The 25,067-nt window shown below is 50.5% G+C and overlaps 3 protein-coding genes across 4 annotated transcripts in view; 1 reads left to right on the top strand and 2 right to left on the bottom strand.

Annotated features, from left to right (window-relative positions):
* Positions 1-1,198, top strand: part of CUNH17orf75 (chromosome unknown C17orf75 homolog) — a gene marked incomplete at its 5' end in the record, with an annotated part of 26,320 nt that extends 25,122 nt beyond the window's left edge. The window contains one exon of the mRNA XM_056552952.1: positions 181-1,198. Coding sequence (XP_056408927.1) covers positions 181-464 — 284 coding nt within the window. The remainder of the gene's footprint in view (positions 1-180) is intronic.
* A 3,666-nt stretch (positions 1,199-4,864) lies between these two features.
* On the bottom strand, positions 4,865-13,998 carry LOC130319624 (rhomboid-related protein 3-like). The gene is given in 7 exon segments (XM_056552953.1): positions 4,865-4,911; positions 9,257-9,342; positions 9,380-9,499; positions 9,992-10,134; positions 10,242-10,384; positions 10,387-10,443; positions 13,989-13,998. Coding segments are annotated over 7 exon segments (606 nt in total).
* An 8,652-nt stretch (positions 13,999-22,650) lies between these two features.
* Positions 22,651-24,629, bottom strand: LOC130319622 (testis-specific gene A8 protein-like; the record flags this gene model as incomplete). Of its 2 annotated transcripts, none has more annotated exon segments than XM_056552950.1 (4): positions 22,651-22,991; positions 23,060-23,124; positions 24,240-24,440; positions 24,534-24,629. In XM_056552950.1, coding segments are annotated over 4 exon segments (371 nt in total), but the record flags the coding sequence as incomplete, so codon positions are not given.
* Between the last annotated feature and the right edge of the window lie 438 nt (positions 24,630-25,067).

Here is a 25,067-nt window from a genome sequence, read left to right as displayed (position 1 = left end):
CAACTCCAATCTGATCCACCGAACTGCCCATCAGTATTTCTCATGGCATCTGAGGGGTTAATGCCGCCATTACTGGTGGGTCTGTGAGGTGAGAGCAGCGGGACTCAGTGTGTCACTGATCAGAGCCGCAGCAGTCTGATCCTCGGGGGTTGTGTGTTCTTCCTCATCTGTATGTAACAGCCAATCAGAGAGCAGCCTTCATGGGCGGGGCCAGTAAACTGATCTGTGATTGGCTCCTCCAGGTCATCCAGGACATGAACAACCTGAAGAGACTGATCCGGCAGGCGGAGAGCAGCCATTACGCCCTGTTCCGCTGCTACAACTTCCTGAAGAACTGTGGGAACGGGGACATCCTGCTGCAGATCGTGAAGGTGGAGCATGCGGAGATGGCGGAGGCCCGAAGTGTGGTGACCGTACTGGAGGAGTTCATCCGGGAGGAGGGCTTCTCTGTCCACGACTCCTGACCCCCGGGACTCCGCCTACTGCGTCATGTGTGTGTGTGGTTTACAGTCCTGTCCGTACTGGGGCCCTGTATATGGGTCCTCTAGGGGCCCCTAATCATTTCATATATAAAGGAGGCTCCCAACCTCCGTATATGGGTCCTTTACCTGCCCCTGGGGCCCCTAATCATTTCATATATAAAGGAAGCTCCCAACCTCCGTATATGGGTCCTTTACCTGCCCCTGGGGCCCCTAATCATTTCATATATAAAGGAGGCTCACAACCTCCGTATATGGGTCCTCCACCTGCCCCTGGGGCCCCTAATCATTTCATATATAAAGGAGGCTCCCAACCTCCATATATGGGTCCTCTACCTGCCCCTGGGGCCCCTAATCATTTCATATATAAAGGAGGCTCCCAACCTTCGTATATGGGTCCTCCACCTGCCCCTGGGGCCCCTAATCATTTCATATATAAAGGAGGCTCCCAACCTCCGTATATGGGTCCTTTACCTGCCCTCGTAGATATTTGTATCCTCTTGTCATAGTTTTTATTTTATTACCTTTAAAGTTGAACCGCGTCTCCTATACAGAGGAACAACTACAACCCCCATCCGGACCTGATGTGTCTATGGGGGGGGTACTGGCCCCTAATAGACACTTTACTCTCCAGACATTTCCGGGTGTACACAGTGAGGTCCCCCCATAGACACTTTACTCTCCAGACATTTCCGGGTGTACACAGTGAGGTCCCCCCCCATAGACACTTTACTCTCCAGACATTTCCGGGTGTACACAGTGAGGTCCCCCCCCCCCCCATAGACACTTTACTCTCCATACATTTCCGGGTGTACACAGTGAGGTCCCCCCATAGACACTTTACTCTCCAGACATTTCCGGGTGTACACAGTGAGGTCCCCCCCCCTAGACACTTTACTCTCCATACATTTCCGGGTGTACACAGTGAGGTCCCCCCCCCCCCCCATAGACACTTTACTCTCCAGACATTTCCGGGTGTACACAGTGAGGTCCCCCCCATAGACACTTTACTCTTCAGACATTTCCGGGTGTACACAGTGAGGTCCCCCCCATAGACACTTTACTCTCCAGACATTTCCGGGTGTACACAGTGAGGTCCCCCCCATAGACACTTTACTCTCCAGACATTTCCGGGTGTACACAGTGAGGTCCCCCCATAGACACTTTACTCTCCAGACATTTCCGGGTGTACACAGTGAGGGTCCCCCCCCATAGACACTTTACTCTCCAGACATTTCCGGGTGTACACAGTGAGGTCCCCCCCCCCCATAGACACTTTACTCTCCAGACATTTCCGGGTGTACACAGTGAGGTCCCCCCCCCATAGACACTTTACTCTCCATACATTTCCGGGTGTACACAGTGAGGTCCCCCCCCCCCCCCATAGACACTTTACTCTCCAGACATTTCCGGGTGTACACAGTGAGGTCCCCCCCATAGACACTTTACTCTCCAGACATTTCCGGGTGTACACAGTGAGGTCCCCCCCCCCCATAGACACTTTACTCTCCAGACATTTCCGGGTGTACACAGTGAGGTCCCCCCCCCCCCCCCCCATAGACACTTTACTCTCCAGACATTTCCGGGTGTACACAGTGAGGTCCCCCCATAGACACTTTACTCTCCAGACATTTCCGGGTGTACACAGTGAGGTGGTCCCCCCCATAGACACTTTACTCTCCATACATTTCCGGGTGTACACAGTGAGGTCCCCCCCCCCCCCCCATAGACACTTTACTCTCCAGACATTTCTGGGTGTACACAGTGAGGTCCCCCCCCCCATAGACACTTTACTCTCCAGACATTTCCGGGTGTACACAGTGAGGTCCCCCCCATAGACACTTTACTCTCCAGACATTTCCGGGTGTACACAGTGAGGTCCCCCCCCCCCCCCCCATAGACACTTTACTCTCCAGACATTTCCGGGTGTACACAGTGAGGTCCCCCCCCATAGACACTTTACTCTCCAGACATTTCCGGGTGTACACAGTGAGGTCCCCCCCCCCCATAGACACTTTACTCTCCAGACATTTCCGGGTGTACACAGTGAGGTCCCCCCCCCCCCCCATAGACACTTTACTCTCCAGACATTTCCGGGTGTACACAGTGAGGTCCCCCCCCATAGACACTTTACTCTCCAGACATTTCCGGGTGTACACAGTGAGGTCCCCCCCCCCCCATAGACACTTTACTCTCCAGACATTTCCGGGTGTACACAGTGAGGTCCCCCCCCCCCCCATAGACACTTTACTCTCCAGACATTTCCGGGTGTACACAGTGAGGTCCCCCCCCCCCCCCCATAGACACTTTACTCTCCAGACATTTCCGGGTGTACACAGTGAGGTCCCCCCCCATAGACACTTTACTCTCCAGACATTTCCGGGTGTACACAGTGAGGTCCCCCCCCCCCCCCATAGACACTTTACTCTCCAGACATTTCCGGGTGTACACAGTGAGGTCCCCCCCCCCATAGACACTTTACTCTCCAGACATTTCCGGGTGTACACAGTGAGGTCCCCCCATAGACACTTTACTCTCCAGACATTTCCGGGTGTACACAGTGAGGTCCCCCCCCCCCCCCCCCATAGACACTTTACTCTCCAGACATTTCCGGGTGTACACAGTGAGGTCCCCCCCATAGACACTTTACTCTCCAGACATTTCCGGGTGTACACAGTGAGGTCCCCCCCCCCCCATAGACACTTTACTCTCCAGACATTTCCGGGTGTACACAGTGAGGTCCCCCCCCCCCCCCATAGACACTTTACTCTCCAGACATTTCCGGGTGTACACAGTGAGGTCCCCCCATAGACACTTTACTCTCCAGACATTTCCGGGTGTACACAGTGAGGTGGTCCCCCCCATAGACACTTTACTCTCCATACATTTCCGGGTGTACACAGTGAGGTCCCCCCCCCCCCCCCATAGACACTTTACTCTCCAGACATTTCCGGGTGTACACAGTGAGGTCCCCCCCCCCATAGACACTTTACTCTCCAGACATTTCCGGGTGTACACAGTGAGGTCCCCCCCATAGACACTTTACTCTCCAGACATTTCCGGGTGTACACAGTGAGGTCCCCCCCCCCCATAGACACTTTACTCTCCAGACATTTCCGGGTGTACACAGTGAGGTCCCCCCCCCATAGACACTTTACTCTCCAGACATTTCCGGGTGTACACAGTGAGGTCCCCCCCCCCCCCATAGACACTTTACTCTCCAGACATTTCCGGGTGTACACAGTGAGGTCCCCCCCCCCCCATAGACACTTTACTCTCCAGACATTTCCGGGTGTACACAGTGAGGTCCCCCCCCCCCCATAGACACTTTACTCTCCAGACATTTCCGGGTGTACACAGTGAGGTCCCCCCCCATAGACACTTTACTCTCCAGACATTTCCGGGTGTACACAGTGAGGTCCCCCCCCCCCCCCATAGACACTTTACTCTCCAGACATTTCCGGGTGTACACAGTGAGGTCCCCCCCCCCCCATAGACACTTTACTCTCCAGACATTTCCGGGTGTACACAGTGAGGTCCCCCCCCATAGACACTTTACTCTCCAGACATTTCCGGGTGTACACAGTGAGGTCCCCCCCCCCCCCCCCCCATAGACACTTTACTCTCCAGACATTTCCGGGTGTACACAGTGAGGTCCCCCCCCATAGACACTTTACTCTCCAGACATTTCCGGGTGTACACAGTGAGGTCCCCCCCCCCCCCCATAGACACTTTACTCTCCAGACATTTCCGGGTGTACACAGTGAGGTGGTCCCCCCCCCATAGACACTTTACTCTCCAGACATTTCCGGGTGTACACAGTGAGGTCCCCCCCCCCCATAGACACTTTACTCTCCAGACATTTCCGGGTGTACACAGTGAGGTCCCCCCCCCCCCCCATAGACACTTTACTCTCCAGACATTTCCGGGTGTACACAGTGAGGTCCCCCCCCATAGACACTTTACTCTCCAGACATTTCCGGGTGTACACAGTGAGGTCTCCCCCCCCCCCCCATAGACACTTTACTCTCCAGACATTTCCGGGTGTACACAGTGAGGTCCCCCCCCATAGACACTTTACTCTCCAGACATTTCCGGGTGTACACAGTGAGGTCCCCCCCAAGGCACTACTGATGTCATGTGATGTGAACATCCTGTCTGTACTTCTACTCCTGCCGTGTACTAAATAAAGCTGCTGGGCTCTAATTATTGGGTTCTCTTCTATATCCTGACCCCATGAGCCGCCAATCTAACCTGTTACAGCCCCGAGGTTGGGGGCTCGTCCGGGATGGGGATGTACTGTGTGCCTGCTACAGCCATGAGGAGCCGCAGAGGAACATGGGAAAATCATTCCTGGCATTGTGTCCACCACCTGGGGCTCCGGATCACTGCCAGCGGGATGAGCACTCCGCATCACAAGAAGCGGCAATTACTGCCACAAGAGAAACCCCGGGGGAGGACTGTGAAGATCCCTGTTATATTTGGCTATCTTATCCTCCAGAGCTGCACTCGATATTCCGCTGTTACATCAGGTCTTATCCTCCAGAGCTGCACTCGCTATTCCGCTGTTACATCAGGTCTTATCCTCCAGAGCTGCACTCACTATTCTGCTGTTACATCATGTCTTATCCTCCAGAGCTGCACTCACTATTCTGCTGTTACATCACGTCTTATCCTCCAGAGCTGCACTCACTATTCCGCTGTTACATCATGTCTTATCCTCCAGAGCTGCACTCGCTATTCCGCTGTTACATCATGTCTTATCCTCCAGAGCTGCACTCGCTATTCCGCTGTTACATCATGTCTTATCCTCCAGAGCTGCACTCGCTATTCTGCTATTACATCACGTCTTATCCTCCAGAGCTGTACTCACTATTCTGCTGTTACATCACGTCTTATCCTCCAGAGCTGCACTCACTATTCCGCAGTTACATCACGTCTTATCCTCCAGAGCTGCACTCACTGTTCTGCTGTTACACCATAGCGATCAACAACCCCCCCCCCCCCCCAACACCATAGCGATCAACAACCCCCCCCCCCCCAACACCATAGCGATCAACAAACCCCCCAACACCATAGCGATCAACAAACCCCCCCAACACCATAGCGATCAACAAACCCCCCCAACACCATAGCGATCAACACCCCCCCAACACCATAGCGATCAACACCCCCCCAACACCATAGCGATCAACACCCCCCCAACACCATAGCGATCAACAACCCCCCCCCCCCCCCAACACCATAGCGATCAACAACCCCCCAACACCATAGCGATCAACAACCCCCCCCCAACACCATAGCGATCAACAACCCCCCCAACACCATAGCGATCAACAACCCCCCCCAACACCATAGCGATCAACAACCCCCCCAACACCATAGCGATCAACAACCCCCCCAACACCATAGCGATCAACAACCCCCCCAACACCATAGCGATCAACAAACCCCCCCAACACCATAGCGATCAACAACCCCCCCCAACACCATAGCGATCAACAAACCCCCCCAACACCATAGCGATCAACAACCCCCCCAACACCATAGCGATCAACAACCCCCCCAACACCATAGCGAACAACCCCCCCCCCCCCCCAACACCATAGCGAACAACCCCCCCCCCCCCCAACACCATAGCGATCAACAACCCCCCCAACACCATAGCGATCAACAACCCCCCCCAACACCATAGCGATCAACAAACCCCCCCCCCCAACCCCATAGCGATAAACAAACCCCCCCCCCCAACACCATAGCGATCAACAAACCCCCCCCAACACCATAGCGACCAACAACCCCCCCCAACACCATAGCGATCAACAACCCCCCCCAACACCATAGCGATCAACAACCCCCCCCCCCCCCAACACCATAGCGATCAACAACCCCCAACACCATAGCGATCAACAACCCCCCCAACACCATAGCGATCAACAACCCCCCCAACACCATAGCGATCAACAACCCCCCCCCAACACCATAGCGATCAACAACCCCCCCCAACACCATAGCGATCAACAACCCCCCCCCCCAACACCATAGCGATCAACAAACCCCCCCAACACCATAGCGACCAACAAACCCCCCCAACACCATAGCGACCAACAACCCCCCCCAACACCATAGCGATCAACAACCCCCCAACACCATAGCGATCAACAACCCCCCCAACACCATAGCGATCAACAACCCCCCCAACACCATAGCGATCAACAACCCCCCCCAACACCATAGCGATCAACAACCCCCCCCAACACCATAGCGATCAACAACCCCCCCAACACCATAGCGATCAACAACCCCCCCCCCCCCCCCAACACCATAGCGATCAACAACCCCCCCCCCCAACACCATAGCGATCAACAACCCCCCCCAACACCATAGCGATCAACAACCCCCCCAACAACATAGCGATCAACAACCTCCCCCCAACACCATAGCGATCAACAACCCCCCCAACACCATAGCGATCAACACCCCCCCCAACACCATAGCGATCAACAACCCCCCCAACAACATAGCGATCAACAACCTCCCCCCAACACCATAGCGATCAACAACCTCCCCCCAACACCATAGCGATCAACAACCTCCCCCCAACACCATAGCGATCAACAACCCCCCCAACACCATAGCGATCAACAACCCCCCCCCCCCCCCCCAACACCATAGCGATCAACAACCCCCCCAACACCATAGCGAACAACCCCCCCAACACCATAGCGAACAACCCCCCCCCCCCAACACCATAGCGATCAACACCCCCCCCCCCAACACCATAGCGATCAACACCCCCCCCCCCCCCCAACACCATAGCGATCAACACCCCCCCCCCCAACACCATAGCGATCAACACCCCCCCCCAACACCATAGCGATCAACAACCCCCCCCCCCAACACCATAGCGATCAACAACCCCCCCCCAACACCATAGCGATCAACAACACCCCCCCAACACCATAGCGATCAACAACCCCCCCAACAACATAGCGATCAACAACCTCCCCCCAACACCATAGCGATCAACAACCTCCCCCCAACACCATAGCGATCAACAACCCCCCCAACACCATAGCGATCAACAACCTCCCCCCAACACCATAGCGATCAACAACCCCCCCAACACCATAGCGATCAACAACCCCCCCCCCCCCAACACCATAGCGATCAACAACCCCCCCAACACCATAGCGAACAACCCCCCCCCCCAACACCATAGCGAACAACCCCCCCCCCCCAACACCATAGCGATCAACAACCCCCCCCCCAACACCATAGCGATCAACACCCCCCCCCCCCCCCCCCCCAACACCATAGCGATCAACACCCCCCCCCCAACACCATAGCGATCAACAACCCCCCCCCAACACCATAGCGATCAACAACCCCCCCCCAACACCATAGCGATCAACAACCCCCCCAACACCATAGCGATCAACAACCCCCCCCAACACCATAGCGATCAACAACCCCCCCCCCAACACCATAGCGATCAACAACCCCCCCCCCCCCCCCCAACACCATAGCGATCAACAACCCCCCCCCCCCCAACACCATAGCGATCAACAACCCCCCCCAACACCATAGCAATCAACAACCCCCCCCCCCCCCCCAACACCATAGCGATCAACAACCCCCCCCCCCAACACCATAGCGATCAACAACCCCCCCCCCCCCCCAACACCATAGCAATCAACAAACCCCCCCAACACCATAGCGATCAACAACCCCCCCCCCAACACCATAGCAATCAACAACCCCCCCCAACACCATAGCGATCAACAACCCCCCCCCCCCCCCCCCGACACCATAGCGATCAACAACTCCCCCCCCCCAACACCATAGCGATCAACAACCCCCCCCCCGACACCATAGCGATCAACAACCCCCCCCCCCCCACACCATAGCGAACAACCCCCCCCCAACACCATAACGATCAACAACCCCCCCCCAACACCATAACGATCAACAACCCCCCCAACACCATAACGATCAACAACCCCCCCCCCCCAACACCATAACGATCAACAACCCCCCTCCCCCCCAACACCTTAACGATCAACAACCCCCCCCCCCCAACACCTTAACGATCAACAACCCCCCCCCCCCCCCAACACCATAACGATCAACAACCCCCCTCCCCCCCCGCCCACCAATACCATAGTGGTCAACAACAACAACCCCCCCCCCAACACTGATCACTATGGTGTTGTTTGGGGGGGGGGGGGGTTGTTGAACACTATGGTGTTGGGGGGGGGGGGTTGTTGATCACTATGGTGTTGGGGGGGGGGGGGGGGGGGTTGTTGATCACTATGGTGTTGGGGGGGGGTTGTTGATCACTATGGTGTTGGGGGGGGGGGGTTGTTGATCACTATGGTGTTGGGGGGGGGGGGGTTGTTGATCACTGTGGTGTTGGGGGGGGTTGTTGATCACTATGGTGTTGGGGGGGGGTTGTTGATCACTATGGTGTTGGGGGGGGGTTGTTCACTATGGTGTTGGGGGGGGTTGTTGATCACTATGGTGTTGGGGGGGGTTGTTGATCGCTATGGCGTTGGGGGGGTTGTTGATCACTATGGTGTTGGGGGGGGTTGTTCACTATGGCGTTGGGGGGGTTGTTGATCACTTCGGTGTTGGGGGGGTTGTTGATCACTATGGTGTTGGGGGGGGGTTGTTGATCACTATGGTGTTGGGGGGGTTGTTGATCACTATGGAGATGGGGGGGGGGGTGTTGTTGATCACTATGGAGATGGGGGGGGGGGGGGGGGGGTTTGAGCCTATTCCAGATGGGTTTCTGTTGCTCATCATGACCATATTGGCCCGGTGGGCAAACACAATGGCATACAATCCGCCTGATGCCCCCCTATCAGCCACAGAAGAACAATGAGACGTCTTCAGACACCACCATGAATAATGGACGGCTGAGTGACCTCTCACCTGCCAGGATGCCGGCTACGTACACAAAGCCGACCCCCAGTGCACCCTCCAGAAGCTGCAGCGCAACGTATACCCCCCAGATGCTCTATCCTGGAAGACAAGACACCATTATATGAGGGGGACCTCCTTTACCCAGCACATTGTCTGACGACACCCCGCCGCGCGCAGCCCCCACTCGGTCTGACGACACCCCGCCGCGCGCAGCCCCCACTCGGTCTGACAACACCCCGCCGCGCGCAGCCCCCACTCGGTCTGACACCCCGCCGCGCGCAGCCCCCACTCGGTCTGACGACACCCCGCCGCGCGCAGCCCCCACTCGGTCTGACGACACCCCGCCGCGCGCAGCCCCCACTCGGTCTGACGACACCCCCGCCGCGCGCAGCCCCCACTCGGTCTGACGACACCCCCGCCGCGCGCAGCCCCCACTCGGTCTGACGAGATCATTGTACAATCAAAATCCCTGTGACGTTTGACCCCTACTATGGCTGAGGGGCCCCCATATATACACCATATGCCTCCTAAGTTCTCACCATTATTGGGGGCTGCACGGGAGGCAGAAAATGGTCATCACTCACCTGGCATGCATGAAGATGTAGCGCCATGCCTGCGCCCGAAGCTGCGGGTGATAGACCAGTGGGATCTGCCTCAGGTACTGGGAATGCATCACTTGCAGGACGAAGTGGTCAAGATGAAGACCATAGTACCCAAAGATGGCGACCTGCAGCAGTGAACCATATAGTGACCTCCTATAGCCATCATCTCCTCCACCATGGTGGCAATGCCCCGCCTCTACTGGGGTCTCCATCACACACGGGACCAACTCACCTCCACAATGGTGAACGTAATCATGATCCAGGGAGGGGGACACCCCGTGTAGTTGTCATAGAACCACTTGCGGTCTATTTCTCGGGGCAGGGTCACATAGGCAACATGGCGGATCAGGCGCCAGCTGGACTCCTCCAGGAGAGGTTATTGCACAAGGGACAGTTTCCTTATAGAATGGCGCGGTGGAAGCTGTTTGACCGACCTCGTTACCCATCTTAAAGAGAAGCATTATAACCATACACGGGAGAGGGCACCCCGGGGACACAGTATAGAATATGGCGCCACCACCCAAGTATTCACCCCCAACCAAACCACAGTACACAGTACACAGTACACACCCCCGACCAAACCACAGTACACAGTACACACCCCCGACCAAACCACAGTACACAGTACACACCCCCGACCAAACCACAGTACACAGTACACACCCCCGACCAAACCACAGTACACACCCCCGACCAAACCACAGTACACACCCCCGACCAAACCACAGTACACAGTACACACCCCCCCAACCAAACCACAGTACACAGCACACCCCCCCAACCAAACCACAGTACACAGCACACCCCCCCAACCAAACCACAGTACACAGCACACCCCCCCAACCAAACCACAGTACACAGCACACCCCCCCAACCAAACCACAGTACACAGCACACCCCCCCAACCAAACCACAGTACACAGCACACCCCCCCAACCAAACCACAGTACACAGCACACCCCCCCAACCAAACCACAGTACACAGCACACCCCCCCCAACCAAACCACAGTACACAGCACACCCCCCCAACCAAACCACAGTACACAGCACACCCCCCCAACCAAACCACAGTACACAGCACACCCCCCCAACCAAACCACAGTACACAGCACACCCCCCCAACCAAACCACAGTACACAGCACACCCCCCCAACCAAACCACAGTACACAGCACACCCCCCCAACCAAACCACAGTACACAGCACACCCCCCCAACCAAACCACAGTACACAGCACACCCCCCCAACCAAACCACAGTACACAGCACACCCCCCCAACCAAACCACAGTACACAGCACACCCCCCCAACCAAACCACAGTACACAGCACACCCCCCCAACCAAACCACAGTACACAGCACACCCCCCCAACCAAACCACAGTACACAGCACACCCCCCCAACCAAACCACAGTACACAGCACACCCCCCCAACCAAACCACAGTACACAGCACACCCCCCCAACCAAACCACAGTACACAGCACACCCCCCCAACCAAACCACAGTACACAGCACACCCCCCCAACCAAACCACAGTACACAGCACACCCCCCCAACCAAACCACAGTACACAGCACACCCCCCCAACCAAACCACAGTACACAGCACACCCCCCCAACCAAACCACAGTACACAGCACACCCCCCCAACCAAACCACAGTACACAGCACACCCCCCCAACCAAACCACAGTACACAGCACACCCCCCCAACCAAACCACAGTACACAGCACACCCCCCCAACCAAACCACAGTACACAGCACACCCCCCCAACCAAACCACAGTACACAGCACACCCCCCCAACCAAACCACAGTACACAGCACACCCCCCCAACCAAACCACAGTACACAGCACACCCCCCCAACCAAACCACAGTACACAGCACACCCCCCCAACCAAACCACAGTACACAGCACACCCCCCCAACCAAACCACAGTACACAGCACACCCCCCCAACCAAACCACAGTACACAGCACACCCCCCCAACCAAACCACAGTACACAGCACACCCCCCCAACCAAACCACAGTACACAGCACACCCCCCCAACCAAACCACAGTACACAGCACACCCCCCCAACCAAACCACAGTACACAGCACACCCCCCCAACCAAACCACAGTACACAGCACACCCCCCCAACCAAACCACAGTACACAGCACACCCCCCCAACCAAACCACAGTACACAGCACACCCCCCCAACCAAACCACAGTACACAGCACACCCCCCCAACCAAACCACAGTACACAGCACACCCCCCCAACCAAACCACAGTACACAGTATACCCCCCCAACCAAACCACAGTACACAGTATACCCCCCCAACCAAACCACAGTACACAGTATACCCCCCCAACCAAACCACAGTACACAGTATACCCCCCCCCAACCAAACCACAGTACACAGTATACCCCCCCCCAACCAAACCACAGTACACAGTATACCCCCCCCCAACCAAACCACAGTACACAGTATACCCCCCCAACCAAACCACAGTACACAGTATACCCCCCCAACCAAACCACAGTACACAGTATACCCCCCCAACCAAACCACAGTACACAGTATACCCCCCCAACCAAACCACAGTACACAGTACACCCCCCCAACCAAACCACAGTACACAGTACACCCCCCCAACCAAACCACAGTACACAGTACACCCCCCCAACCAAACCACAGTACACAGTACACCCCCCCAACCAAACCACAGTACACAGTACACCCCCCCAACCAAACCACAGTACACAGTACACCCCCCCAACCAAACCACAGTACACAGTACACCCCCCCAACCAATACACTATAGACAGTTCACATCCCCAACCGAACCACTATAGACAGTATACACCCCCAACCGAACCACTATAGACAGTATACACCACCAACCAAACCACTATAGACAGTACCCCCCCCCGACCAAACCACTATAGACAGTACCCCCCCCCCGACCAAACCACTATAGACAGTATACACCACCGACCAAACCACTATAGACAGTATACACCACCGACCAAACCACTATAGACAGTATACACCACCACCCAATACACTATAGACAGTATACACCACCAACCAAACCACTATAGACAGTATACACCACCAACCAAACCACTATAGACAGTATACACCACAACCCAATACACTATAGACAGTATACACCACCAACCAATACACTATAGACAGTATACACCACAACCAAACCACTATAGACCACCCCCATACATGTAATATAAGGAGACCTGTGGTATATATATATACAGTCATGGCGGTAAATGTTGGCCCCCCTTACTTTTTTCTATAAAATGAAGTATTCCTCACAGTAAAGGATTGCAGTAACACGCGTTTTTCTATACACATTTTTATTCCCTTTGTGTGTACTGGAACTAAACCAAAAAAGGAGGAAAAAAAACAAATTGGACAAAATGTCATCAAACTCCAAAAATGGGCTGGACAAAATTATTGGCCACTTACATATTTGGTTGCACCCTTTGGAAAAAATAAGTGAAATCAATGTCTCCCTATAATCAATAAGCTTCTTACACCTCTCAGCCGGAATGTTGGACCACTCTTCCTATAAGCATCAATAAGCTTCTTACACCTCTCAGCCGGAATGTTGGACCACTCTTCCTATAACCATCAATAAGCTTCTTACACCTCTCAGCCGGAATGTTGGACCACTCTTCCTATAACCATCAATAAGCTTCTTACACCTCTCAGCTGGAATGTTGGACCACTCTTCCTATAAGCATCAATAAGCTTCTTACACCTCTCAGCCGGAATGTTGGACCACTCTTCCTATAAGCATCAATAAGCTTCTTACACCTCTCAGCCGGAATGTTGGACCACTCTTCCTATAAACATCAATAAGCTTCTTACACCTCTCAGCTGGAATGTTGGACCACTCTTCCCAAAGCTCTATCTTGGTCTCATCTGTCCACAAGACGTTTTCCCAGAAGGATGTTGGTTACTCAGGTTCATTTTGGTAAAATGTAGTCTCTCTGTTTTATGTCTGTGTCAGCAGTGGGGTCCTCCTGGGTCTCCTCCATAGTGGGGTCCTCCTGGGTCTCCTCCATAGTGGGGTCCTCCTGGGTCTCCTCCATAGTGGGGTCTTCCTGGGTCTCCTCCATAACGTTTCATTTCATTTAAATGTGGACGGATAGTTCGCACTGACACTGATGCTCCCTGAGCCTGCAGAACAGCTTGGATATCTTTGGAACTTGTTTGGGGCTGCTTATCCACCACCCAGACTATCCTGCGGTGACACCTTTCATCAGTTTTTCTCTTCCGTCCACGCCCAGGGAGATTATCTACAGTGCCATTGGGTGTAAACTTCTTGATAATGTTGCGCACTGTGGACAAAGACAAATCTAGATCTCTGGAGATGGACTTGTAACCTTGAGATTGTTGATATTTTTCCACAATTTTGGTTCCCAAGTCCCCAGACAGTTCTCTTCTCCTCTTTCTGTTGTCCATGCTTAGTGTGACACACACAGACACACAATGCAAAGACTAAGTGAACTTCTCTCCTTTTTATCTGTTTTCAGGTGTGATTTTTATAATTGCCCACACCTGTGTGTGGTGTGTACATGTATGTATGTATGTATGTATGTATGTATGTATGTATGTATGTATTTATTTTATCACACAGAGTACACACATTATATATACAGTGGGGATCAAAAGTTTGGGCCCCCCTAGGTATAAATTTGTATTAATGTGCATAAAGAAGCCAAAGAAAGATGGAAAAATCTCCAAAAGGCATCAAATTACAGATTAGACATTCTTATAATATGTCACCAAAAGTTACATTTTATTTCCATCATTTACACTTTCATAATAACAGAAAACAAAAAAATGGCATCTGTAAAAGTTTGTGCCCCCTGCAGAATTTATAGCATGCACTGCCCCCTTTGTAAAGCTGAGACCTGCCAGTGTCATGGATTGTTCTCAATCATCATCTGTGAAGACCAGGTGATGTCATCTCAAAGGTGTTAAATGCCCAGACTCATCTGACCTTGCCCCAACAATCAGCACCACGGGTTCTTCTAAGCAGTTGTCTAGAAATCTGAAACTGAAAATCGTTGACGCTCACAAAGCTGGAGAAGGCTATAAGAAGATAGCAAAAGGTTTTCAGATGTCAATATCCTCTGTTCGGAATGTAATTAAGAAATGGTAGTCATCAGAAACAGTGGAAGTTAAAGCAAGATCTGGAAGACCAAGAAAATATCAGACAGAACAGCTCGCAGGATTGGGAGAAAAACAATTCAAAACCCACGTTTGACTGTACAATCCCTCCAGAAAGATCTGGCAGACACTGGAGTTGTGATACACTATTCCACTATAAAGAGATACTTGTACAAATATGGTCTTCATGGAAGAGTCATCAGAAGAAAACCTCTTCTACGTCCTCACCACAAAAATCAGTGTTTGAACTTTGCAAATGAACATATAGACAAGCCTGATGCATTTTGGAAACAAGTTCAGTGGACCGATGAGGTTAAAATTGAACTTTTTGGCCGGAATTAGCAAAGGTACGTTTGGAGAAGAAGGGGAACAGAATTTAATGAGAAGAACCTCTGTCCAACTGTTAAGCATGGGGGTGGATCAATCATGCTTTGGGGTTGTATTGCAGCCAGTGGCACAGGGAACATCTCACGAGTAGAAGGAAAAATGGATTCAATAAAATGTCAGCAAATTTTGGATGCTAACTTGATGCCATCTGTGAAAAACCTGAAGTTAAAGACAGGATGGCTTCTACAAATGGATAATGTTCCTAAACACACCTCGAAATCCATGGGGGATTACATCAAGAGGCGTAAACTGAAGGTTTTGCCATGGCCTTCACAATCTCCTGACCTCAACATCATTGAAAATCTATGGATAGACCTTAACCCCTTGGGGACGGAGCCCATTATGACCCTAAGGACGGGAGCATTTTTTGCTAATCTGACCACTGTCACTTTAAGCATTAACCCCTTAAGAACGCAGGACGTAAATGTACGTCCTGGTGCGGTGGTACTTAACGCACCAGGACGTACATTTACGTCCTAAGCATAACCGCGGGCATCGGAGCGATGCCAGTGTCATGCGCGGCTGATCCCGGCTGCTGATCGCAGCCAGGGACCCGCCGGCAATGGCCGACGCCCGCGATCTAACCCCTCAGGTGCCGGGATCAATACAGTTCCCAGCATCTGCGGCAGTGCGCGATTTGAATGAATGATCGGATCGCCCGCAGCGCTGCTGCGGGGATCCGATCATTCATAACGCCGCACGGAGGTCCCCTCTCCTTCCTCCGTCCGGCTCCCGGCGTCTCCTGCTCTGGTCTGTGATCGAGCCGACCAGAACAGAAGATGACCGATAATACTGATCTGTTCTATGTCCTATACATAGAACAGATCAGTATTAGCAATCATGGTATTGCTATGAATAGTCCCCTATGGGGACTATTCAAGTGTAAAAAACAAATGTAAAAAAATGTAAAAGTAAAAAAAAAGTGAAAAATCCCCTCCCCCAATAAAAAAGTAAAACATCAGTTTTTTCCTATTTTACCCCCAAAAAGCGTAAAATTTTTTTTTTATAGACATATTTGGTATCGCCGCGTGCGTAAATGTCCGAACTATTAAAATAAAATGTTAATGATCCCGTACGGTGAACGTCGTGAACAAAAAAAAAAAAAGGGCCAAAATTCCTACTTTTTTAATACATTTTATTAAAAAATAATTATAAAAAATTTATTAAAAGTTTTTTATATGCAAATGTGGTATCAAAAAAAAGTACAGATCATGGCGCAAAAAATGAGCCCCCATACCACCGCTTATACGGAAAAATAAAAAAGTTATAGGTCATCAAAATAAAGGGATTATAAATGTACTAATTTGGTTAAAAAGTTTGTGATTTTTTTTAAGCGCAACAATAATATAAAAGTATGTAATAATGGGTATCATTTTAATCGTATTGACCCTCAGAATAAAGAACACGCGTCATTTTTACCATAAATTGTACGGCGTGAAAACGAAACCTTCCAAAATTAGCAAAGTTGCGTTTTTCGTTTTAATTTACCCATAAAAATAGTGTTTTTTGGTTGCGCCATACATTTTATGATATAATGAGTGATGTCATTACAAAGGACAACTGGTCGCGCAAAAACAAGCCCTCATACTAGTCTGGCGATGAAAATATAAAAGAGTTATGATTTTTAGAAGGCAAGGAGGAAAAAATGAAAACGTAAAAATTAAATTGTCTGAGTCCTTATGGCCAAAATGGGCTTAGTCCTTAAGGGGTTAATAACTCAGATGCTTTTACTTATAAATTTGATTCCGAGACTGTTTTTTCGTGACATATTCTACTTTATGTTAGTGGTAAATTTTCGTCGATACTTACATCCTTTCTTGGTGAAAAATTCAAAAATGTCATGAAAAATTTGAAAATTTTGCATTTTTCTAACTTTGAAGCTCTCTGCTTGTAAAGAATATGGATATTCCAAATAAATGTTATATTGATTCACATATACAATATGTCTACTTTATGTTTGCATCATAACATTTATGAGTTTTTACTTTTGGAGACATCAGAGGCTTCAAAGTTCCGCAGCAATTTTCCAATTTTTAGCAAAATTTTCAAAATCGGAAATTTTCAGGGACCAGTTCAGGTTTGAAGTGGATTTGAAGGGTCTTCTGGTTAGAAATACCCCATAAATGACCCCATTGTAAAAACTGCACCCCTCAAAGTATTCAAAATGACATTCAGTCAGCGTTTTAACCCTTTAGGTGTTTCACAGGAATAGCAGCAAAGTGAAGGAGAAAATTCAAAATCTTCATTTTTTACACTCGCATGTTCTTGTAGACCCAATTTTTGAGTTTTTACAAGGGGTAAAAGGAGAAAAATCCTCTCAAAATTTGTAACCCAATTTCTCTCGAGTAAGGAAATACCTCATATGTGTATGTCAAGTGTTCGGCGGGCGCAGTAGAGGGCTCAGAAGGGAAGGAGCGACAATGGGATTTAGGAGAGTGAGTTTTTCTGAAATGGTTTTTGGGGGGCATGTCCCATTTAGGAAGCCCCTATGGTGCCATAACAGCAAAAAAACAAACACATGGCATACTATTATGGAATCTACACCCCTCAAGGAACGTAACAAGGGGTCCAGTGAGCCTTAAAACCCCACAGGTGATTGACAACTTTTTGTTAAAGTCGGATGTGTAAATGAAAAAAAAATATTTTTCCACTAAAATGCTGTTTTTCCCCCAAATTTTACTTTTTTACAAAGGGTAATAGGAGAAAATGCCCCCCAAAATTTGTAACCCCATTTCTTCTGAGTATGGAAATACCCCATGTTTGGACGTCAAGTGCACTGCGAGCGAACTACAATGCTCAGAAGAGAAGGAGCGCCATTGAGCTTTTAGAGTGATAGTTTGGAATGGAAGTTGGGGGCCATGTGCATTTACAAAGCCCCCGTGGTGCCAGAACAGCGGACCCCCCCACATGTGACCCCATTTTGGAAAAAACACCCCTCACGGAATGTAATAAGGGGTACAGTGAGCATTGACACCCTACTGGCGTTTGACAGATCTTTGGAACAGTGAAAATTACATTTTTCATTTTCACGGACCACTGTTCCAAAAATCTTTCAGACCCCTGTGGGGCGTAAATGCTCACTGTACCCCTTATTACATTATGTGAGGGATGTAGTTTCCAAAATGGGGTCACATGTGGGTATTTATTTTTTTGGGTTTATGTCAGAACCGCTGTAAAATCAGCCACCCCTGTGTAAATCACCATTTTAGGCCTCAAATGTACATGGTGCGCTCTCAATCCTGAGCCTTGTTGTGCGCCCACCGAGCATTTTGCGCCCACATATGGGGTATTTCCGTACTCAGGAGAAATTGTGTTACAAATTTTGGGGGTCTTTTTTTCCTTTTACCTCTTGTGAAAATAAAAAGTATGCGGCAACACCAGCATGTTAGTGTAAAATTTTTTTTTTTTTTTTTTACAACAACATGCTGGTGTAGACCCCAACTTTTTCTTTTCATAAGGGGTAAAAGAAGAAAAAGCCCCCAAAATTTGTAGTGTAATTTCTCCCGAGTACGGCGATACCCCATATATGTGACCCTAAACTGTTTCCTTGAAATACGACAGGGCTCCAAAGTGAGAGCGCCATGCGCATTTGAGGACTAAATTAGGGATTGCATAGGGGTGGACATGGGGGAATTCTACGCCAGTGATTCCCAAACAGGGTGCCTCCAGCTGTTGCTAAACTCCCAACATGCCTGGACAGTCAGTGGCTGTCCGGAAATGCTGGGAGTTGTTGTTTTGCAACAGCTGGAGGCTCCGTTTTGGAAACACTGCCGTATGTTTTTCATTTTTATTGGGGGGGGGGGGGCAGTGTAAGGGGGTGTATATGTAGTGTTTTACTCTTTATTATGTGTTCGTGTAGTGTTTTTAGGGTACATTTGCACTGGCGGGTTACGGTGAGTTTCCCGCAAGGAATTTGGGCTGAGGCGAAAAATTTGCCGCAGCTCATACTTGAAGCAGGAAACTTGCTGTAAACCTGCCCGTGTGAATGTACCCTGTACGTTCACATGGGGGAGGGGTGCAAACCTCCAACTGTTTCAAAACTACAACTCCCAGCATGTACTGACAGACCGTGCATGCTGGGAGTTGTAGTAGTTTTGCAACTGCTGGAGGCACACTGGTTGGAAAACCTTCAGTTAGGTTCTGTTACCTAACTCAGTATTTTCCAACCAGTGTGCCTCCAGCTGTTGCAAAACTACAATTCCCAGCATGTACTGATCACAGAAGGGCATGCTGGGAGATGTAGTTATGCAACAGCTGGAGGTACACAACTACAACTCCCAGCATGCCAAGACAGCTGTTTTCTGTGTGGGCATGCTGGAATTTGTAGTTTTGCAACATCTGGAGTGCTACAATTTAGAGACCACTGAACAGTGATCTCCAAACTGTGGACCTCCAGATGTTGCAAAACTACAACTCCCAGCATGCCCAGACAGCAAACAGCTGTCTGGGCATGCTGGGAGTTGTAGTTTTGCAACATCTGGAGGGCTACAGTCTAGAGACCACTATAGTGGTCTCAGACTGTAGCCCTCTAGATGTTGCTAGGCAACTACTCACCGGCTTCCGTTGCATCCAGGGAGCCGTCCTCTTCTGCCGCACGCCGCCTGCCGATCGCCGTCGCTCCGCAGCCTCCGGAGGGGTAAGTTGTTTCCCCATTCTGCCCCGCCTATTGTGGGTGGGCAGGACGGGGAAAACTAAAGTAAACCCCCCGCCGCCGATCTGCTATTGGTGGTCGCGTCTAGACCACCAATAGCAGGGATAGGAGGGATGGCACCCGTGCCACCTCACTCCTATGCCTTCAGGGGGATTGTGGGTGTCTTAGACACCCGCGATCCCCCTTCTATTCCGGGTCACCATAGACCCGTAATGAACCGGAATCGGCGCAAATCGCAAGTGTGAATTCACTTGCGATTTGCGCCGATAGCCGACATGGGCAGGGTCTAATGACCCCCCTGGGCATTTGCACGGGGTGCCTGCTGATAGATAGCAGCAGTCACCCCGGTCCGGTCCCCACCCGGCAGGGACCGAAATTCCCATGAGCGTATGGATACGTCCTTCATCCTTAAGTACCAGGACGCAAGGGCGTATGCATACGCCCTTCGTCCCCAACAGATTAAAGGGGCACTCCGGTGAAAACGTTTTTTTCTTTGAAATCAACCGGTGGCAGAAAGTTAAACATATTTGTAAATTACTTCTATTAAAAAATCTTAATCCTTCCTGTACTTATTAGCTGCTGAATACTACAGAGGAAATTCTTTTCTTTTTGGAATGCCCTCTGATGACATCACGAGCACAGTTCTCACTGGTGACGTAATAATAATAATAATAACAACACTTTATTTATTGTTGCCCTTAGTGGGATTTGAACCCAAGTCCCCAGCACTGTAAGGCAGCAGTGCTAACCACTGAGCCACCATGCTGCCCTTAGCATACATCTGCTATGCATGGTTGCTAAAATGGACAGAGGTGTCAGCAGAGAGCACTGTGGTCGTGATGTCATCAGTGTTCCAAAAAGAAAGGAATTTCCTCTGTAGTATTCAGCAGCTAATAAGTACTGGAAGGATTAAGATTTTTTAATAGGAGTAATTTACAAATATGTTTAACTTTCTGCCACCAGTTGATTTAAAAGAAAAAAAAAGTTTTCACCAAAGTACCCCTTTAAAAGAGCAGTGCGCGACAGACAGCCCAGAAATCTCAAAGAACTGGAAGACTTTTGTAAGGAAGAATGGGCAAAGATACCTCAAACAAGAATTGAAAGACTCTCGGCTGCTACAAAAAGTGTTTACAATCTGTGATACTTGCCAAAGGGGGCAGTACAAGATATTAACTCTGCAGGGTGCACAAACTTTTGCCGACGCCATTTTTTTGTTTTCTGTTATTATGAAAGTGTAAATGATGGAAATAAAATGTAACTTTTGGTGACATATTATAAGAATGTCTAATCTGTAATTTGATGCCTTTTGGAGATTTTTCCATCTTTCCTTGGCTTCTTTATGCAGATTAATACAAAGTTTTACCTGGGGGGCCCAAACTTTTCATCCCCACTGTGTGTGTGTATATATGTTTATATATATCTATCTCTATCTATCTATATCTATCTCACAGAGTACACTATATATATATATTAAAGCAGATACCAACACCAGTAACTGATACATTTTAACTTAGTTGATCAGTGTTATGGGGGGAGGATCAGGGATAAGTTGATCAGTGTTATGAGGGAGGATCAGGGATAAGTTGATCAGTGTTATGGGGGAGGATCAGGGATAAGTTGATCAGTGTTATGGGGGAGGATCAGGGATAAGTTGATCAGTGTTATGGGGGAGGATCGGTGATGAGTTGATCAGTGTTATGGGGGAGGATCGGGATAAGTTGATCAGTGTTATGGGGGAGGATCGGGGATACGTTGATCAGTGTTATGGGGGGAGGATCGGGGATAAGTTGATCAGTGTTATGGGGGAGGATCAGGGATAAGTTGATCAGTGTTATGGGGGAGGATCAGAGATAAGTTGATCAGTGTTATGGGAGAGGATCAGGGATAAGTTGATCAGTGTTATGGGGGAGGATCAGGGATAAGTTGATCAGTGTTATGGGGGAGGATCGGGGATAAGTTGATCAGTGTTATGGGAGAGGATCAGGGATAAGTTGATCAGTGTTATGGGGGAGGATCAGGGATAAATTGATCAGTGTTATGGGGGAGGATCGGGGATAAGTTGATCAGTGTTATGGGGGAGGATCAGGGATAAGTTGATCAGTGTTATGGGGGAGGATCGGGGATAAGTTGATCAGTGTTATGGGGGAGGATCGGGGATAAGTTGATCAGTGTTATGGGGGAGGATCAGGGATAAGTTGATCAGTGTTATGGGGGAGGATCGGGGATAAGTTGATCAGTGTTATGGGGGAGGATCGGGGATAAGTTGATCAGTGTTATGGGGGAGGATCGGGATAAGTTGATCAGTGTTATGGGGGGAGGATCAGGGATAAGTTGATCAGTGTTATGGGGGGGAGGATCAGGGATAAGTTGATCAGTGTTATGGGGGAGGATAGGTGATAAGTTGATCAGTGTTATGGGGAGGATAGGTGATAAGTTGATCTGTGTTATGGGGGAGGATCAGGGATAAGTTGATCAGTGTTATGGAGGGGGTCATTGTATGGTGGTCCAGGGGATGTCACTATTATGGGGGGCTGCTGTGTTCACAATTATAGTGACGCCATCATGCTGGTTATCAGTGACCCCCACCAGACATATGAGATAACGTGGACATGGGACCCCCACACACTCCATCCTCATTCGCGACCTCTGGGTGACCCCCCACATCAGGGAAGACCCCGGACTGTTCCCCAGTGTGTGCGCAGGTGTACTCCACAGTCCTAGGCATCTGACGCTCCAGTAGTCACCAGTCCTGAGGAGGGACAAACAAATGAGATGGGGGCCGCACTACAGGACCCCCCAACAGCACCAGACACTGACCTGTGAGGTGACTGGAGAGTCACAGAGGTTCAGATCAGTCATCGCCATGTACTGCTCCGCACCTACTACAGACAAGAAGAGTTACTCCAGTCACCTCCAGAGCTGCACTCACTATTCTGCTGTTACATCATGTCTTATCCTCCAGAGCTGCACTCACTATTCTGCTGTTACATCATGTCTTATCCTCCAGAGCTGCACTCACTATTCTGCTGTTACATCATGTCTTATCCTCCAGAGCTGCACTCACTATTCTGCTGTTACATCATGTCTTATCCTCCAGAGCTGCACTCACTACTCTGCTGTTACATCATGTCTTATCCTCCAGAGCTGTACTCACTATTCTGCTGTTACATCATGTCTTATCCTCCAGAGCTGCACTCACTATTCTGCTGTTACATCATGTCTTATCCTCCAGAGCTGCACTCACTATTCTGCTGTTACATCATGTCTTATCCTCCAGAGCTGCACTCACTATTCTGCTGTTACATCATGTCTTATCCTCCAGAGCTGCACTCACTATTCTGCTGTTACATCATGTCTTATCCTCCAGAGCTGTACTCACTATTCTGCTGTTACATCACGTCTTATCCTCCAGAGCTGCACTCACTATTCTGCTGTTACATCATGTCTTATCCTCCAGAGCTGCACTCACTATTCTGCTGTTACATCATGTCTTATCCTCCAGAGCTGCACTCACTATTCTGCTGTTACATCATGTCTTATCCTCCAGAGCTGCACTCACGATTCTGCTGTTACATCACATCTTATCCTCCAGAGCTGCACTCACTATTCTGCTGTTACATCATGTCTTATCCTCCAGAGCGGCACTCACTATTCTGCTGTTACATCATGTCTTATTCTCCAGAGATGCACTCACTATTCTGCTGTTACATCATGCCTTATCCTCCAGAGCTGCACTCACTATTCTGCTGTTACATCACGTCTTATCCTCTAGAGCTGCACTCACTATTCTGCTGTTACATCGTGTCTTATCCTCTAGAGCTGCACTCCCTATTCTGCTGTTACATCACGTCTTATCCTCTAGAGCTGCACTCACTATTCTGCTGTTACATCGTGTCTTATCCTCCAAAGCTGCTTTGTTTTCCTGAGGTTTGGGGTTCTGTAGAGGGGCAGGGGACATAATTGTAGCAGACCGGAGATGGGGCATAAAGGTTTTTACCAGTTTTATCACCAGCAGGAGGAGCGGCAGCAGCAGGAGGAGCGGCAGCAGCAGGAGGAGCGGCAGAAGCAGGAGGAGCGGCAGAAGCAGGAGGAGCGGCAGAAGCAGGAGGAGCGGCAGCTGCAGGCGGAGCGGATGAGAGGATTCGGGGTCTAGGATAGTCATAGATATCTGAGTCCGAACTGGTTTCTCCTTCACTTTCTGAGGAAATGAAATGGTTAATCTCAGATCAGCTGTATGGTCAGTCATGTGACACGAATCATGTTAGCCCCACCCCCACAGCACCCCTCTTACCACTGTGATCAGCTGCCACAGCCCAGGTGGATTGTGGGAAATAATATTCATCCATAGCAGATCCTGTGGAGCGGACACTACAACCCCCAGCAGGCTCTGGAGAAGATATAAGGAGGGGGGGGGTGTCAGTGAGGAGACTACAACCCCCAGCAGGCTCCGGAGAATATATAAGGGGAGGGGGGGGGTCAGTGAGGAGACTACAACCCCCAGCAGGCTCAGGAGAAGATATAGGGGGGGGGGGGTGTCAGTGAGGAGACTACAACCCCCAGCAGGCTCTGGAGAAGATATAAGGGGGGGGGGGGTGTTAGTGAGGAGACTACAACCCCCAGCAGGCTCTGGAGAAGATATAAGGGGAGGGGAGGGGGGGGCAGTGAGGAGACTACAACCCCCAGCAGGCTCTGGGGAAGATATAAGGGGAGGGGAGGGGGGGGGGCAGTGAGGAGACTACAACCCCCAGCAGGCTCTGGAGAAGATATAAGGGGAGGGGGGGGGCAGTGAGGAGACTACAACCCCCAGCAGGCTCTGGAGAAAATA

Source organism: Hyla sarda, unplaced genomic scaffold, assembly GCF_029499605.1.
Source record: "Hyla sarda isolate aHylSar1 unplaced genomic scaffold, aHylSar1.hap1 scaffold_2144, whole genome shotgun sequence".
NCBI lineage: Eukaryota > Metazoa > Chordata > Amphibia > Anura > Hylidae > Hyla > Hyla sarda.
The sequence above is the reverse complement of the archived record's forward strand: the minus strand, read 5'-3'. Positions and strand labels throughout refer to the sequence as shown.